This window comes from Sebastes umbrosus, chromosome 8 (genome assembly GCF_015220745.1).
Source record: "Sebastes umbrosus isolate fSebUmb1 chromosome 8, fSebUmb1.pri, whole genome shotgun sequence".
NCBI lineage: Eukaryota > Metazoa > Chordata > Actinopteri > Perciformes > Sebastidae > Sebastes > Sebastes umbrosus.
In genome coordinates, this window is record NC_051276.1 from 35153262 (window position 1) to 35169621 (window position 16360).

Below are 16360 nucleotides of genomic sequence, written 5' to 3' on the forward strand. Positions count from 1 at the left end.
GACTACAAAGCGACACAAAATGACTACAAAGCGACACAACATGACTACAAAGAGACACAAAATGACTATAAATAGACACAAAATGACTACAATGAGACACAAAATGACTATGAAGACACTAAGTGACTACAAAGTGACACAACATGACTACAAAGAGACACAAAATGACTACAAAGAGACACAACATGACTACCAAGAGACACAAAATGACTACGAAGACACTAAGTGACTACAAATAGACACAACATGACTACAAAGAGACACAAAATGACAACAAAGAGACACAACATGACTACAAAGAGACACAAAATGACTACAATGAGACACAAAATGACTACGAAGACACTAAGTGACTATGAAGAGACACAAAATGACTACAAAGCGACACAACATGACTACATAGAGACACAAAATGACTACAAAGAGACACAACGTGACTACAAAGAGACACAACATGACTACAAAGCGACACAAAATGACTACAAAGCGACACAACATTACTACGAAGACACTAAGTGACTACAAAGAGACACAAAATGACTACAGAGACACAACATGACTACAAAGTGACACAACATGACTACAAAGCGACACAACATGACTACAATGAGACACAAAATTACTACAGAGACACAACATGACTACAAAGCGACACAAAATTACTACAAAGCGACACAACATGACTACAAAGAGACACAAAATGACTGTAAATAGACACAAAATGACTATAAATAGACACAAAATGACTACAATGAGACACAAAATGACTATGAAGACACTAAGTGACTACAAAGTGACACAACATGACTACAAAGAGACACAAAATGACTACAAAGAGACACAACATGACTACCAAGAGACACAAAATGACTACAATGAGACACAAAATGACTACGAAGACACTAAGTGACTATAAAGAGACACAACATGACTACAAAGCGACACAAAATGACTACAAAGCGACACAACATGACTACATAGAGACACAAAATGACTACAAAGAGACACAACATTACTATGAAGACACTAAGTGACTACAAAGAGACACAACATGACTACAAAGTGACACAACATGACTACAAAGTGACACAACATGACTACAAAGTGACACAACATGACTACAAAGAGACACAACATGACTACATTGAGACACAACATGACTACAAAGAGACACAACATGACTACAAAGAGACACAAAATGACTATAAATAGACACAAAATGACTACAATGAGACACAACATTACTATGAAGACACTAAGTGACTACAAAGAGACACAAAATGACTACAGAGACACAACATGACTACAAAGCGACACAAAATTACTACAAAGCGACACAACATGACTACAAAGAGACACAACATGACTATAAATAGATACAAAATGACTATAAATAGACACAAAATGACTACAATGAGACACAAAATGACTACAAAGTGACACAACATGACTACAAAGAGACACAACATGACTATAAATAGACACAAAATGACTATAAATAGACACAAAATGACTACAATGAGACACAAAATGACTACAAAGTGACACAACATGACTACAAAGAGACACAACATGACTACCAAGAGACACAAAATGACTACAATGAGACACAAAATGACTACGAAGACACTAAGTGACTATAAAGAGACACAACATGACTACAAAGCGACACAACATGACTACATAGAGACACAACATGACTACATAGAGACACAACATGACTACATAGAGACACAACATGACTACAAAGAGACACAACATGACTATAAAGAGACACAAAATTACTACAATGAGACACAACACGTGTCTCATTGTGGGGCTTTTGCATGTCTATGCCCAGGGGCCCATTGTCTCATAATCCGCCCGTGGCTGGTGGTGTACTATTGTGGCTGGTGAGCTAACCGCCAACATGTTAGCCAGCTGGAAACATGCTAATGCTGCTGAGGGGGACAATAAGGACCGGTTTAAACGGACAACTTCCTCTCACCCCTTCATCATCATCGTTCATCCCCTTCCTCACATCCATCCTCAACATTCAGTGCTTCCTCATTTAATTAAACATTTTAAATGCCATGTTGTGGCGTGGTCCTTGCTAGGAAGGACCCCCACCCCCCCCCCCCCCCCCTATTTTTAAGGTCTCAAGTAGTTCCTAATTTCTTTGGGTGAAATTCACCTTTCAAACTGACAGTTTGGTCGAGTTACTATCTATTAACCAGTAACCCAGACTTTGAGAAAAACACAAATGTCATATTAAATCACTCTATTTCCTCATTCACAACATCTCTTACTAAAAGGCAGGAAAAGGGTATCCAATATAGGCTCTATATACCTACACAAATATACTATGAACTGTGCTTATCTTTGACCTGTTAAAATCTATTATTGCTTGGTACTTTTTCCTCCTGTACTGGCAGGAGAAATGTTTGTGTTTAAAAAACCAACAGCGTGGGATGTGGTGCCCTTTGATTTGTTGACCTACATCCAAACTGATGCTCTTAAAAAAAAGGCATAAACAGATGTGATGAAACTCATGAAGACAAGTGTATATAAAGCTGCTGTTTTCTCTTGTTCAGCACCTCCACACAGGAAGACCACGGATCATCCTTCAACAGGTTAGCTACCACTCTCCTCTCCTCTCTTTGCTCTCTCTCCACATCCTCTCTCCTCACTACGATGCTGCTCTGTTCACTTCAACCTCCCTTCAGGATTATTAGTAAGCTGTCTCTTTGCTTTTAAAGCTTCATCATCATCATCTTCAACATCTGCATCATCTCCACCATGAAGATGCTGACTGTGTCTCTACTCGTTTGTGCCTTGATGGCTCTGGCTGCAACCCAAGGTGAGTATCACTGTTAAACTTCCTCTGTGGAGTTACAAGTACAACGCAGGGATAGATACATGTGCAGATACATGTGCAGACACATGTATAGATAGATGTGTGTATATATATATATATGTGCAAATAGAAGAGTATATACATGTGCAGATAGAAGTGTAAATAAATGTGTAGATACATGTGCAGATAGATTTGTGTATATATATGTGCAGATAGAAGAGTATATACATGTGTAGTAGATACATGTGCAGTAGATACATGTGTAGTAGATACATTTGTAGATACACGTGCAGATAGATGTGTGTATATATATGTGCAGATAGAAGAGTAGATACATGTGTAGTAGATACATTTGTAGATACATGTGTAGTAGATACATGTGTAGATACATGTGCAGATAGATGTGTGTATATATATGTGCAGATAGAAGAGTAGATACATGTGTAGTAGATACATGTGCAGTAGATACATGTGTAGTAGATACATGTTTAGATACATGTGTATAAGTATTAGGGGTCGAACTGTTCACAAAATTCACGGTTGGGTTCATATCACGGTTTTGGGGTAATGGTTTTTGGTTCGTTTCATTTATGTTACAGCGAGGAGGTCATGTTCTGATTTCAAAATGCTTTTCATTTATTTGACAAAAATAAGCTAACAAATGTTTGCCTTAACAAAAGGAACATAAACTCTTCTTTGGTGTCCAATCTTAAATGAAAGAACAGGTCATCTACAGTAATTAGTGCAAACAAAAAATGCAACTTTGTTATTTTCATATAAATATGATGTAATTATAGACTAAAGCCATGAACATAAATTGAAGCATAAACTCAACCAGAAGTAAACTAAAAAAAAAAAAAAGGAACAGTATAACATATGTCTCAATTCCCTGATTATCAGCTCTTAATTGAAAGATTAGTTTTTCCACTCACAAAGTGCAGTATTTGGAGGAATACAGTTAGATTTATGTACCACAGTGTTTTTTAAAAATAATTTATGAATATAAAACACATTACAGGGATTGTGCTGCTGGAATTACCGTGTTGCTTAAGTGTATAGCGCGCCTCAAGTAACGTTACATTAATCATATGCTGAAATCCAGCGTCCTCTACGACTGCATAAGGCTGCATATCTTTCACTATAAACCTCCCCGATGCTTTAGTTGTGTTTATGCCCCGTCTGAATCTGCATGTAGAGGCTGTTTAAATGCTGTGGGGAGGAGTTAGTCTTTCATACCCGACTCTCTCCTTCTTGCTCTATCGACGGCCACACCGGGGTGATGTCTTCGTAAATGGTTCATCATATTTGTAATATTGCCGCTAGCATAAACCAGACGTGTTGCACAGTGCTGCTTACACATAGTCGCCGTTTTATCCACCACTTTCTTTCCGTCATTTTCATGGTAACACTAAATCCGTAATGCTCCCATACAGCAGAGCCAAACGATGCTGGTGGATCCTCTAACGGGACTTTATCGTGTCCACTTGCCATTTCCTAAACTGACTGACAGCTGCACTCGCCACTTCATTCGTGTCAACTCAGAAGTTTTTTCCCCCCGATAACTTTATTTGAATTTTTTTTTTTTTTTCTGCACATGCCCTTTTGACTGAAAACTGTGAGGCTCCCCATTTGTAGTATGACAATAAACGGGAGCCAAACTCTACATGCAAAAAAGCACACAATGGGCCTTATAACCTATTTCAAATGAACCGAACAATTCATACACGACCCGAACCGTGAATAGCGAACCCAACGGTTCAGATTTTTTAACCAAACCGTTCCATCCCTAATACATATATGTGCAGATAGAAGAGAAGATACATGTGCAGTAGATACATGTGCAGATATACTGTATGTGCAGTAGATACATGTGCAGATATACTGTACGTGCAGTAGATACATGTGCAGATATACTGTACGTGCAGTAGATACATGTGCAGATACATGTGTAGATAGAAGAGTAGATATATGTGCAGTAGATACATGTGTAGATAGATGTGTAGATACATGTGCAGATACATGTGTAGATATATGTGTAAATGCATGTGCAGATACATGTGTAGATACAGAGTACATGTATATATATATATGTGCAGACTCAGACTCCACAGCTACACCTTTATTTGCTGTTAAATGACAATGTTATTAAATTACTGGTAATTCTCTGTTTGTCTTCATAGACGACGTGGTCGAGCCAAGTCAAGCACCAGAAGCGACAGCCGCGCCAGACGGGACAGCCGCGCCAGACGGGACAGACGCGCCAGACGGGACAGACGCGCTAGGTGTTATCCCGATACAGTAGATACATGTGTAGATACATGTGTAGATACAGTACATGTATATCCAATCCAATCCAAATTTATTTACAAAACACATTTAAAAACAACAAAAGTTGACCAAAGTACTATACAATTATACATAAAAGACATAAAAACAACACAATTAAACACTGAGACCAACTTAAAACCAACAGGACATTAAAATAATAAAAGCGTTAAGACCAATAGGAGAGGAAAAAGGATTAAAATAGTCAACTCTCATGCCGAGCCAAAAGCCAAGGAATAAAAGTGTGTTTGAGGTTTGATTTAAAAGCAGGCAGTGTGGGGGACAGCCGAACATGTGGAGGCAGAGCGTTCCAGAGCTTTGGAGCTGCAACTGCAAAGGCTCGGTCAGCCCTGAGCTTCAACCTATAGACCTCGGGACAGTCAGAAGCAACTGGTCAGTTGATCTGAGTGTCCTTGATAAAAGATGTGGTTTTAAAAGATCAGAGAGATAGGTCGGAGCTTGCCCATTTAATGATTTATATGTTAGTAATACAATTGTAAAATCAATCCTAAAACGAACAGGGAGCCAGTGAAGTGAAGCCAGAATCGGGGAGATGTGCTCACGTTTACGTGTACCAGTTAAAAGACGAGCTGCCGCGTTCTCAACGAGCTGCAGGCGAGACAAAGAGGCTTGGCTAACACCAACGTAAAGTGAATTACAATAATCAAGACGTGTGTTGATAAAAGCATGCATTACCTTTTTAAAGTCATTAAAAGATAAAAAAGGACTTAACCCTGGATAAAAGCCGCAGTTGGGAAAAACTTGATTTCACAACTGTGTTTATTTGCTCATCCATTTTAAAATCATTGTCCATAATGACCCCTAGATTCTTTACCACAGGAAGGACAAAAGGTTCCAGAAGGGAAAGATCCGTGTTGGGGTCGTTTCTGCCTCCATTGTGTCCAAAAATAATAACTTCAGTTTTTTCGTCATTGAGCTTGAAAAAAATGTAAAGTCATCCAGTCTTTGATGTCTTTAAGACAGGCTAGCAATGTGCCCAAACAGTTTGAGTTATTACTTTTCAAGGGCAGGTAAAGCTGTGTGTCGTCCGCATACAAGTGGAAAGATACTCCATACTTTCTAATAATGGACCCCAGGAGAAGTATATACAAGGAAAATAAAATCGGACCAAGTATAGAGCCTTGGGGGACTCCACATGCAGCTGTGAGATCTAAAAGCATAAGAATGGCTGAATCGCCAGAATCAACAGTTCATTCAAAAGCTTTAAAAGTGCAGTTTCAGTGCTGTGAAGTGCTTTAAAACCAGATTGGAACACCTCAAGGATGCCATTTTTGGAAATTGGAAAGGACTGAGGTGTCCAAGTTAGTTTTTTTTTTTTTAAAGTGGCTGCACAATAGCATGTTTAAAATGAGCTGGAACTACACTAGAGGCCAGGCTACTGTTGATGATTGCCTGGATGGTTGGTCCAATGGCATCAAAAACCTCTTTAAAAAGGCGAGGGGGAACAATATCTGCGGGACAGGCTGAAGGTTTTAGATGATCAATTATTTGCTTAAGGGAAGTAAGTGTAAGCTCAAACTGGTTAAAAACAGCACAGCAGGTTAAGGTGATAGAAGGTTCATGCAAAGGAAGAGAGATGTGTGTCCTAAGTCTCAATCTTGTCCACAAAATTTTTTTGAAATTTGTCACATGTTTCTGAGGAGGCATCAAAGCAATCAGTTTGGGGAGTATTAAGAACAGTATTGATGGTGCTAAAAAGAACACGAGGTTTGTGACAATTATTTAAAATAATACCAGAGAAATACTGTTTTCACTGAATTTTAACAATTTTCTGGTATCTGCACCAGCTTTCCCTTAAAATGTCAAAAGATACCTGGAGTTTATCTTTTTTCCACCTACATACACATACATATATATATATATATATGTGCAGATAGAAGAGTGCAGCCCTCAGACTCCACAGCTACACCTCTATTTGCTGTTAAATGACAATGTTATTAAATTACTGGCAATTCTCTGTTTGTCTTCATAGACAATTCCACCGAAGCCCCACCACCGGAATTTTTCCCGTTCCAATGTCGCTTTTACGGCTTCGTTGACACACCGATGACTTGGTTTGACGCTGAGGTAACTAGTGAAATGTTTCTACAAGTTCATTCTGCTGGTGTTGACTTGTTGCACAGCTGACTAATCAGCATTTTCTCCTGACTTGGTGTCTCTATGTTACTCTTGTTATTGAACTAACTATATCTAACTATAAATCAAGGGATCGATTGATTTACACATGCGCCCAAAGGAAGTGGGCAGCGCTTCTCCGAAAATTGCGGCGCTTTCGCGGCCTACGTGAACCCCCGCTTAGAATCTGCAGTCATGCTAGCAGCTCTGTGAGGCTGTAATTAGAACAAGCAGTTTTGAGCTAAATGCTAACAGTGCTGGCATGCTCATGTTATCTTGTTAGTGTAGCGTGTTAGCATGCTAACATTTGGTAATTAGCACTAAACACAAAGAACAATCTGTCTTTAGTTCTGCAGGTATTTGGTCATAAACTAAAGTATTACACACATTAAAATGTTGACCTGATGATGGCGCTAGATGAAAAGTCAAAGGATCACCAAATTTTTCTGAATTTTTTCCGCCTTTTTTCAAAAAAAATTGCACTTTTTTTGGACATTTTTCAAACATTTTTCTTACATTTTTCTGCCTTTTTTTTGACATTTTCTCATACTTTCCTGACATTTTGGGACTTCCGCCTTTCTTCTGCCTTTTTTCAACATTTTTTACACTTTAATTGATAAACTTTCCGACATTTATCAGACTATTTTTCTGACTTTTTTTCTGCTTTTCATTCGCCTTTTTTGGACATTTTTCAAAATATTTGCACTTTTTTCAAAAAAATGTCAAACGTTGTTCGGACATTTCTTTTCTTCCACCTTTTTCTGACTTTTTTTCGAATATTTTTCAAAATGTTTTGCCTTTTTTTTCGAACATTTTTCCGACTTTTTTTCCGACTTTCATCCGCCTTTTTGCAGACGAAGTTATTACAATTCATCCTGAGGGGAACATGAACGATGAACCACATTTCATCATAACCATCCAATAGTTGTTCCAGAAATTTCACTCAAAGAAACAAATGTGAACCTTGTGGTGTCGATAAGGAAAAGTCAGAGGATCAAAAGGGTCAGTGGGGTTCATCATCTGGGAACCATGACGGTATAAACCAAATGATGTGCCAATCAATGTCACAGATGTTGAGATATTTAGCATTTTTAGCTGCTGGTGGCGCTACAGGAGTAGGCTACACAGCTAGCATTGGTGAAAATCAAGCAACAAAACCTCCTAATTAAAGCTGTCAATGTAAGCAGAGACCACAGTACAACGGTGAAGTTAAACACTGAATAACTTCCATCACTTCTTCTACAAATATTCACGTCAACCAGCTCAATATTTGAGCCAAACCTTCCTCCACCATCCTCCTGCTGATGGAGGAGAGGACCACATGTACAGCATTAGAGTGCAGCTTCATATCTGATTGTCTGTCCGTCTGTCTGTCCATCTCCCCTGTAGAAACACTGCCAGACCATGGGTGCAAACCTCGCATCGGTGCACAATAAAGATGAGCATCAGTACCTTCTGCAGTTCATACATCAGAACAATAATACTGAAGAATCCTGGCTTGGAGGCTCTGACTGCCAAGAGGTAATTTATCACTACAGCAGGTCTGATTACTGATAGGATGACACTTTTTAACTTCTACATCTTTTTCTTTTCTGTCTTAAAGGTCAACCAGTGGCTCTGGAGTGATGGCAGCGTGTTCGAACATACAGAGTGGTGTGATGGGAGACCTGATGATCAAAATCATGTCGAGAATTGTCTCCAGATGAACTATGGAGGTAAGTCACAACATATTGTAGAGCACTACAGGAATCAGTCCTAAAAAAACCCAGAAGTGAGTTAGCATTTTTAGCACTTCCTGTTCCCGTCATCTAGAAGTCAATGGGTTTTTAGTCAGATGTCTGAAATAAGGTTTGTGGTTAACACAAGCTCTGACTGACTCTTGTGTTTCTTGTGTTCACAGTCGATTTCTGCTGGGATGATACTGAGTGTTCCGCCACTCGCTCATTTGTCTGTACCAAGCCAAATCCCTGCTGTCCAGAAACACCCTGTCCCGTGGAGGTCCCATCTGATCAGTAGCTCCTGAGCTGACACACACAGAGAGACACCAACCAAACACACAAACACCTGCTGGATGTGACCGTGTGAATGTCTTTATGTGTCATATATCAGTCTCATGTGTAATCACATCTTTTATAATTTGGCTGTAACGCTGCTGACGGGATGAAGCGACAAGTGACGTAACAGGAGCTGGACTTCCTCTTTGACCTTTAATGAGAGGAGGCTGAATGTGTTATGAAAAGACGGCTTTTTAGCACAAACTAATCTTTGATACCCAATTAAAACTCTTGAGCATTTGAACAGGCTGGTCTCAGATTCTTTTGTTAAATCTAATCTTTTTAACTTTCAGGTCAATATGTACTATAATAATGATATAAAAAAAGATGCAACTTAAACACCGTTTTCAAGGTGCCCAAAAAGTGTGTTGCACATCTCTCTCAGCTCATAAGGCCACGCCCCATTTTGGGGGATAGAAAACTGAAGATCTCATAGACTTCAATGCGATTTAACGTGTTTGGATTGTAATTTTGACGACGCTACAACTGTAGAGCACCCATATACTGACATTTCTGTTAAATACATTCAAACGGCCCCGATGGAGCTGACCATGGATGGATAAAGAGAACGGAGCTGACAGGAGAGCTAGAGACCACCTTGGAGAAGTTAGAGGAAGTAGACACGTGGGACTACGTCCGCTTTTCAAAATAAGGTGTTAACAAAGGGAACTGTATATACAAAATACATCTATTGAAATAAGATTGATGGATTATATTCACCAGAAGTATAAAACATTACATGTCCCTTATAAGTTAAAAAGAAAATAGCACTAATCTGTGAGGGAAATGTCTTTATTCTTTGATTTTTGGGTTGCTGGATAATAAATAATTCCTGACAATGACTGATGTATTTGACTTCAGGACATCTCTGACTACATACATGCTGAAAATCAAACATTTTTACTGGATTCATTTAAAGTAAAAGTCCCTAGAAGTGTATGATTCAACTTTTCCCCATGGTCTATTGTTAAAAAAAGTTAACAAAAATCAATATCAAATCATAATATCAAATCGTAATAATTAAAAATCGCAATACATATCGAATCGGCACCCAAATATCGTGATAGTATTGAGTCGGGAGATAGGTGAATCGTCCCAGTCTTACTGCCTATGTAGACGCATCTTACTATCTGAATAATGCACCCTTTAAATAGCAGGAAAATACTGCGCCAGATGTTGACCAGGTTTTTGTTGGACATTGGCACAATCGCTTTCTTCTGCCTCAAGATAATAGATAGATGGATGGGAACTGTCAATTATGTGGCGGTACTGAGTTCCCCAGACTTTAGTTGTTCAGTCAGAAGACTGAAAAACAGTTCCCATCCACATAATAATATAAAATAAAATGCCTTCTTAATAATAAAAATGAACAAATGCCTCTTCAATAATGAACAAATGCCTCTATAATAACAAACAATTAAGGAAACTGAAATATTGGTTTTGCTTTTCCTTTTACCCTCCTTTAAAGTTTTCCCAAATAAAATACACTAAAAGAAATGGGTATAAAGGGTTTCATTGAAAATCAACAAATGAATAGAATACAAAAATACAGCCTGCAGGCATTAGGCTATCGTAAGGCAAGCCAGCTGTTGCACAAATAGCACCTAATCGTCCCAGTGCAGGTAACCCAATTGGTTGGCACTTAACTTGTTTCCCCAACTAGGAGAGTCAACACTCTCAACAAACAAAACACAAAGATCACAGAATCCCAAAAGGGCCCAAAACAGACCAGAGTTTCTGGTAAAGCTGATAACACATGTTGCATTGAGTGAAGGAGAGATCAGAATGACACTGGGTGTGCAGTTTCCCTCCTCTTTTAAGCCCTACAGAAAGGGCGTCGTTACACCCCTGATTGGCCAAGAGGGGAATGCACCAAGCTGCTCTCAACTATCATTTAAGAGCCAGTCCCCACACCCTGCGCAACAGGTGAACTGAATAACCCTCTAATCACTCAGCAACTCAACCAAAAAAACACCAGGGAAAAGGGAAACAACAGCAAACACCAGAGAATTGGCAGCTGCCACACCCGTAATTCAAATAGAAGAGAACTATTCATCAGGGAAAATGCTGCGGTGCCCGTTACACCTGTTCCCCCGGGCCTGAAAGGCTCGGCCCAGACCCGATATTATTACATTAAAATGTACTTAAAGTACCAAAAGTAAAAGTACTAAAATATCCGCATGAAAATAAATGATATATTAAAGACAGCAGCTTTTATTGCATTCGACACTGGAGGAACAGGAAACATTCAAATATAATGCATATACTAAATATATATCTATATATATCTATAGATATAAATATATATCTATAGATATATATACACACACACAATACTGTATATAACTTTGTGCACACACTGAAAGTATACATAAAGACGTCAACACTGTTCACATTCAAGCAAGCTTTATTAAAGTGATATGAAGCAGTAATGCAGGTTGATAACATGATGAGATGTGAGCTCGCCTATATACAGCTCTGCAGGTTGTCGAGTACAAGTACACACACTGTGTACTCTGTATACACACTCTGTCCACCAACAGAAAGGCACACATTAGTTTGGAAGTCTGACTGTGTCCCCCTGGTGAGTATTTTTGGTTAAATTTGGGAACACAAAATGGCAAAAAGTGAAAACTTTAGCACCTTTAGCACCAAAAATGAAAGCTCTACTCTACAGCACCAATAAAGAACAGTTAGTGAAATAATAAAACCTTACAGGAAGTGATCAATTTATGTCTGAAAAATGTCCCAGAAACTGAAATTTCTACAGTCTAAATTAACATTAAATATTAGTAAAATGTCAGTTTTACTGACATTGATTGATCAAATATTGTATATAATAAGAAGTCTACGGAAGCCCAGGAAGGACAAGTAAGTGTCTCTGTGTGTGACCAGAAAATGATCATGTAGTGGAGATTAAGATCAGAAAATAAGAACTGTTTTCTCACGGTGCGTTAAATTAAATAGTTTTTTTTGGGGGGGCATTAGAATAGATATTTTGTGATCTCAAAAAAACAAATGTCAACATCACATCTCCTGACTGTGAGAAAACTGAATGAAAACTATATTATAAAACCTTTATAACTAACAGATTCATCTTGAAACATGAAATAAACCCAGACGGTTTCCAAAACAAAAAACACAGGTAAACCAGTAAAAAGTAGAAAGTTGCACCACCTGTTTGTAAACTCAATCTTAGTCTCAGTTTAGTTATAAAGTAAGTAAAGTGTAGGTTTACACATCAGTAAATCATAACAGATATTGCATCAAACAAACTTCTATCAGTTGTTCTTATTACTAGTTATTATATTTACTCCTATATGTAGCTGTCAGGTGTAATTGTTGCGTAGCTCACTAACTAACTATCTTAACAGACTAATAATCTACGATAATTTGAATTAAATTAAATTAAAATTACACATTTATGCTCCTTTGTTCTTGTAGTTATGACTCGCGCACAATGATTTTTCTCAAAATACGATAATTTTCAAACCTTTGGTACAATAGTTTAACATCTGACAACACTGCTGCTAACATACAGCATGACCTGTTTAGAGAATCAGAAGTAATATGGACACGTCTGACCTCACACTTGATCCAAATGCTGTTTTTTATTATTATTATTATTATTATTATACATAAACAGGTACATTCTACAAAACAATACAGTCTCCAAATTATTAAACGTTATGCAGATGATGTGACTAACTTTGTCTGTAAGGTTAATTTTAAACTTCATGAATGCTACTAACTCTGAAACACACACATGTCTCCACATGTACAGATATAAATAAAGCAAAGACATTAACAAAAGGACTGGCTGGTGAGTTTAATGTTTGGCCCCATAAAACTGTTATTTTTGGAAGTTAAGTTACAGCTGGTGATGTTACGGTTATATAGTTTGCTTTTGATAAGACATTTCTTAAGTTTTAATGGTGCAACTGATGTAGTAAATCACTAATTTTAAACTAGTTAGCAGCTATTCAGATCTTTGACAGGACTTTACAACATAGTGATGGATTTACAAATAAGTGGTGCATCCTAATCCATAACCTCTAACTTTACTTGTACTTGTATTTAATCCTGGATACTCACAAACGTAAATACCTCTGTAATTTGAAAAAGCTATTCAGGTTTAATTTGGAACAAAACAACCTGGTTCAGGTGTTTTATGAGACTTTTAATGATCCCTTTTTTATTTAATCTGGTTATAACTGTATTATTATTTACGTCACATGTAACTTTAAACTGCATTCTTCTGCAGCGTCCACTGTTTCCTCCGTCTGTCTTCGTTTTCAAGCTCATGTTGCAGAATTCATCTCAGTAGCTGCAAGAAATAAAAGAACAAAATCAACCACTGAATGAAAGTATTGATCATTAACCGTCTGAGACCCACAATAGACCCTTCTTTAGGGGGGTACAGGGGGTCTTTTGGGGGAGATAGCAGGTCAACAGTAGATGTCACCTAGAAGTGGTGTACATCATCTGAAAGCTGGGAACCTGGGGATTAATCTGAGATGCAGCTCAGCACTGTGTGTCGAGTTGTTAGAAATAAAAAAGAAATAAACATGAATTAATTATTGCTCTATTGTGCCTCATAAATTGTTGCAGCAATTTTTGTGTTGATACCATTTGTTACACAGATTTGGTGCTAATTTGAACCATGATTAATAATCCCTCCCAAATAGCACATTAAGACCAAGACCTTGAGGAACACGATAGAAAAAGCCATGCTGTGATTTGGGATCAAAATCTTTTTGACGTTTGGAGATTTCTGCAAGAATTTGCATTTTTCGGCGATTGGATGGCGAGCACTAATTTAGAAAGATTATCCTGGAGAAACATGTTATTTTTTTCACCTGTTCTTAAGTCATAAACACAGGAGAGAAAATAATTCAGATCAGACTTAGAAAATGACCTTACCTTTCAGGACTTCAGTATTAATATTATTTGTTAATATCATATATTTAATGTTTTTCTATTATATATTTGATAAATAAATATATAAGTATCAGTTTTCAAAGTAGCCTTCTGTAAATATGGTAAATATCTAGAATAAATACATTATTAATGAATTAATACTAGTGGTACTACTGGTAATACTACCAATTTTGTGGTAATATGTTGGTATACTAAGAGATTAGTAGCATAATAAGAGTATCTTGTGTTTTACTTTTACCATGAAGCGACATCTTAAATGTTTAGTAGAGGCCTTTATTAAAAAAAATGGTGGGGTCTGTTGATTGTTGTTATTGCCCCAAGGACATAAAATATGCAAAGAGAAACTGTTTCTGTTAACATTAAAGGGTTAAGAGTTACCATTACACTGAAGACAAAACAACGACCTGTTAGCTGTGATATCAACCAGCTACAACTGAGTGATTCATTTGTCATCTTCACATACCCAAATCTGAATAATAAGTATGTTAAAGTGATTTTAAAATGTATAAATTACTAACAAAACAATAAAACCTTAAATGTCTGCAAAGAAGCTGAAATAAAACTCAAACTGATAAGTGGAGAAGAAGAAAGAGTTTCTCACGACGTCGTGGTGCATCCGGAGACGTGTGCGGCGGTGCCGGTGTACTGGACGTCACAGCGGACTACGTTGTTGTTGTAGTTGGACTCTGGAACCTGCTGCCGGGGGTTTACTGACACCTGGCGGGACGACATCATCATCATCAGTACATGAGGTCACCTCTCCTCAAGTTTACAGGATTAGTTTGGTGTTACTCTATTTAGTAGATATGTAGTCTATATGTAGTGTTTCACACAATAAAATATATAAAGGCTGTAGTTCATTCTTCATTCTCTAAAATGACAGGACTAAGACGTGAGGAGAGGAGACGAGGAAAGGAACCGAGGATGTACAAATTGGGAAATGGGAAAGGCCAAATGTGTTAGTCCGTCTCTTAATTCTTCCTACCCCTATCCTCTCAGCTCCAAGCCCGGTGGTTCCTATTGAAGACGTACTGTACATATTTAAAAACACAATTATATAGTTTTATTATTAATCTCCTAAAACTGTAGTTTTTATCAAACAAACAGGAGGAAATAGTGCAGATTAGCAGCGGATTAATCCACATTGGTGCTCCAGTGAGTAGACTATTTCTAGAGAGTAATAAGGAAAATATAGAATAACTTAAACCCAAATGTATTGAAGTGAATGGGAAAGCACAACTTGTCTAATATAAATCTAATAAATCTAATAAAAATAAAGTTTTTATTTCCTCCAGTAGACTCTGAGCAGAGTAACAGACCTTGAGGATGTATTTTCCAGGAGAGACGTCAGTGATGTCGATCCACTGGCAGTCAATGTCCGCGTTGTAGGTGTCGTAACAACCTGGACTCAAACCCTGTACGCACACGCACACGCACACGCACGCACGCACGCACGCACGCACGCACGCACACACCAATACATTAAACATTAATATCTAAATGTACACAAGCTTTATTACATTTTTATTGATATTTGAAAACATGTTGTCTTGAACACACTTTTACTGTATATCATATCGTCTTTTATTGATAATTCCTGTTTTTGGTCTCAGTCAGTGGTGAAATGTAATTAAGTATATTTACTAAAGTAATATACTTCAGTACATATTTGAAGTGTCAGTACTTTACTTGAGTTGTCCCATTTATAGTTTATACTCCACTACATTTATCTAGCAGCTTTAGTGACAAGTTACTTATGGAGGACTGACCCTGCCAAAATAAATAAATAGATGAGAAATTACGCAAAAATAATATTAAAAATAATATTAAAAATAATATTAAAAAATAAATGTAGCCATTAATTAATTGATAAAATGTGACATAAATGGATATTTCTGTTTTAATTTGCTTTATTTATTTATCTTTGTATTAATTCCCTTATTTATTTATTCTTCCATTTAATTTTCCCTTTTATTTATTTATTTATGTATTATTTAAATGTATTTATTTATTTACTTTGCATTTATTTTTTATTTATTTTCAAATGTATGTTTTTATGCATTTATTA

The 16360-nt window shown here is 37.3% G+C and overlaps 3 protein-coding genes across 4 annotated transcripts in view; 2 read left to right on the top strand and 1 right to left on the bottom strand.

Annotated features, from left to right (window-relative positions):
- Positions 1-16360, top strand: part of LOC119492980 (actin, non-muscle 6.2-like) — an 840607-nt gene that overhangs the window by 519166 nt on the left and 305081 nt on the right. The gene's annotated exons all lie outside the window — the stretch shown is intronic.
- Positions 2457-9313, top strand: LOC119493202 (type-2 ice-structuring protein-like). Its single transcript, XM_037778352.1, has 7 exons — positions 2457-2612; positions 2739-2839; positions 5017-5118; positions 7155-7249; positions 8687-8818; positions 8901-9012; positions 9198-9313. Exons 2-7 carry the CDS (start codon positions 2779-2781, stop codon positions 9311-9313), a joined length of 618 nt encoding a protein of 205 aa, XP_037634280.1. The 5' UTR covers positions 2457-2612; positions 2739-2778.
- The window catches only part of LOC119492971 (protein-lysine 6-oxidase-like), an 8577-nt gene continuing 3957 nt past the window's right edge, over positions 11741-16360 (bottom strand). For both annotated transcript variants that reach the window (XM_037777904.1, XM_037777905.1), the window contains exons 6-8: positions 15612-15707; positions 14894-15009; positions 11741-13678 (exon numbers count right to left, since the gene is read on the bottom strand). In XM_037777904.1, coding sequence (XP_037633832.1) covers positions 13672-13678; positions 14894-15009; positions 15612-15707 — 219 coding nt within the window. In that variant the 3' untranslated portion in view covers positions 11741-13671. The remainder of the gene's footprint in view (positions 13679-14893; positions 15010-15611; positions 15708-16360) is intronic.

Bases quoted from the DNA above. Each gene is read 5' to 3' on its own strand.
- LOC119493202 (XM_037778352.1), top strand. From the start codon at position 2,779: ATGAAGATGCTGACTGTGTCTCTACTCGTTTGTGCCTTGATGGCTCTG. The intron at 5,119-7,154 runs GTGTTATCCCGA...TTGTCTTCATAG, and splicing joins AGACGGGACAGACGCGCTAG to ACAATTCCACCGAAGCCCCA. The intron at 7,250-8,686 runs GTAACTAGTGAA...TCTCCCCTGTAG, and splicing joins TGACTTGGTTTGACGCTGAG to AAACACTGCCAGACCATGGG.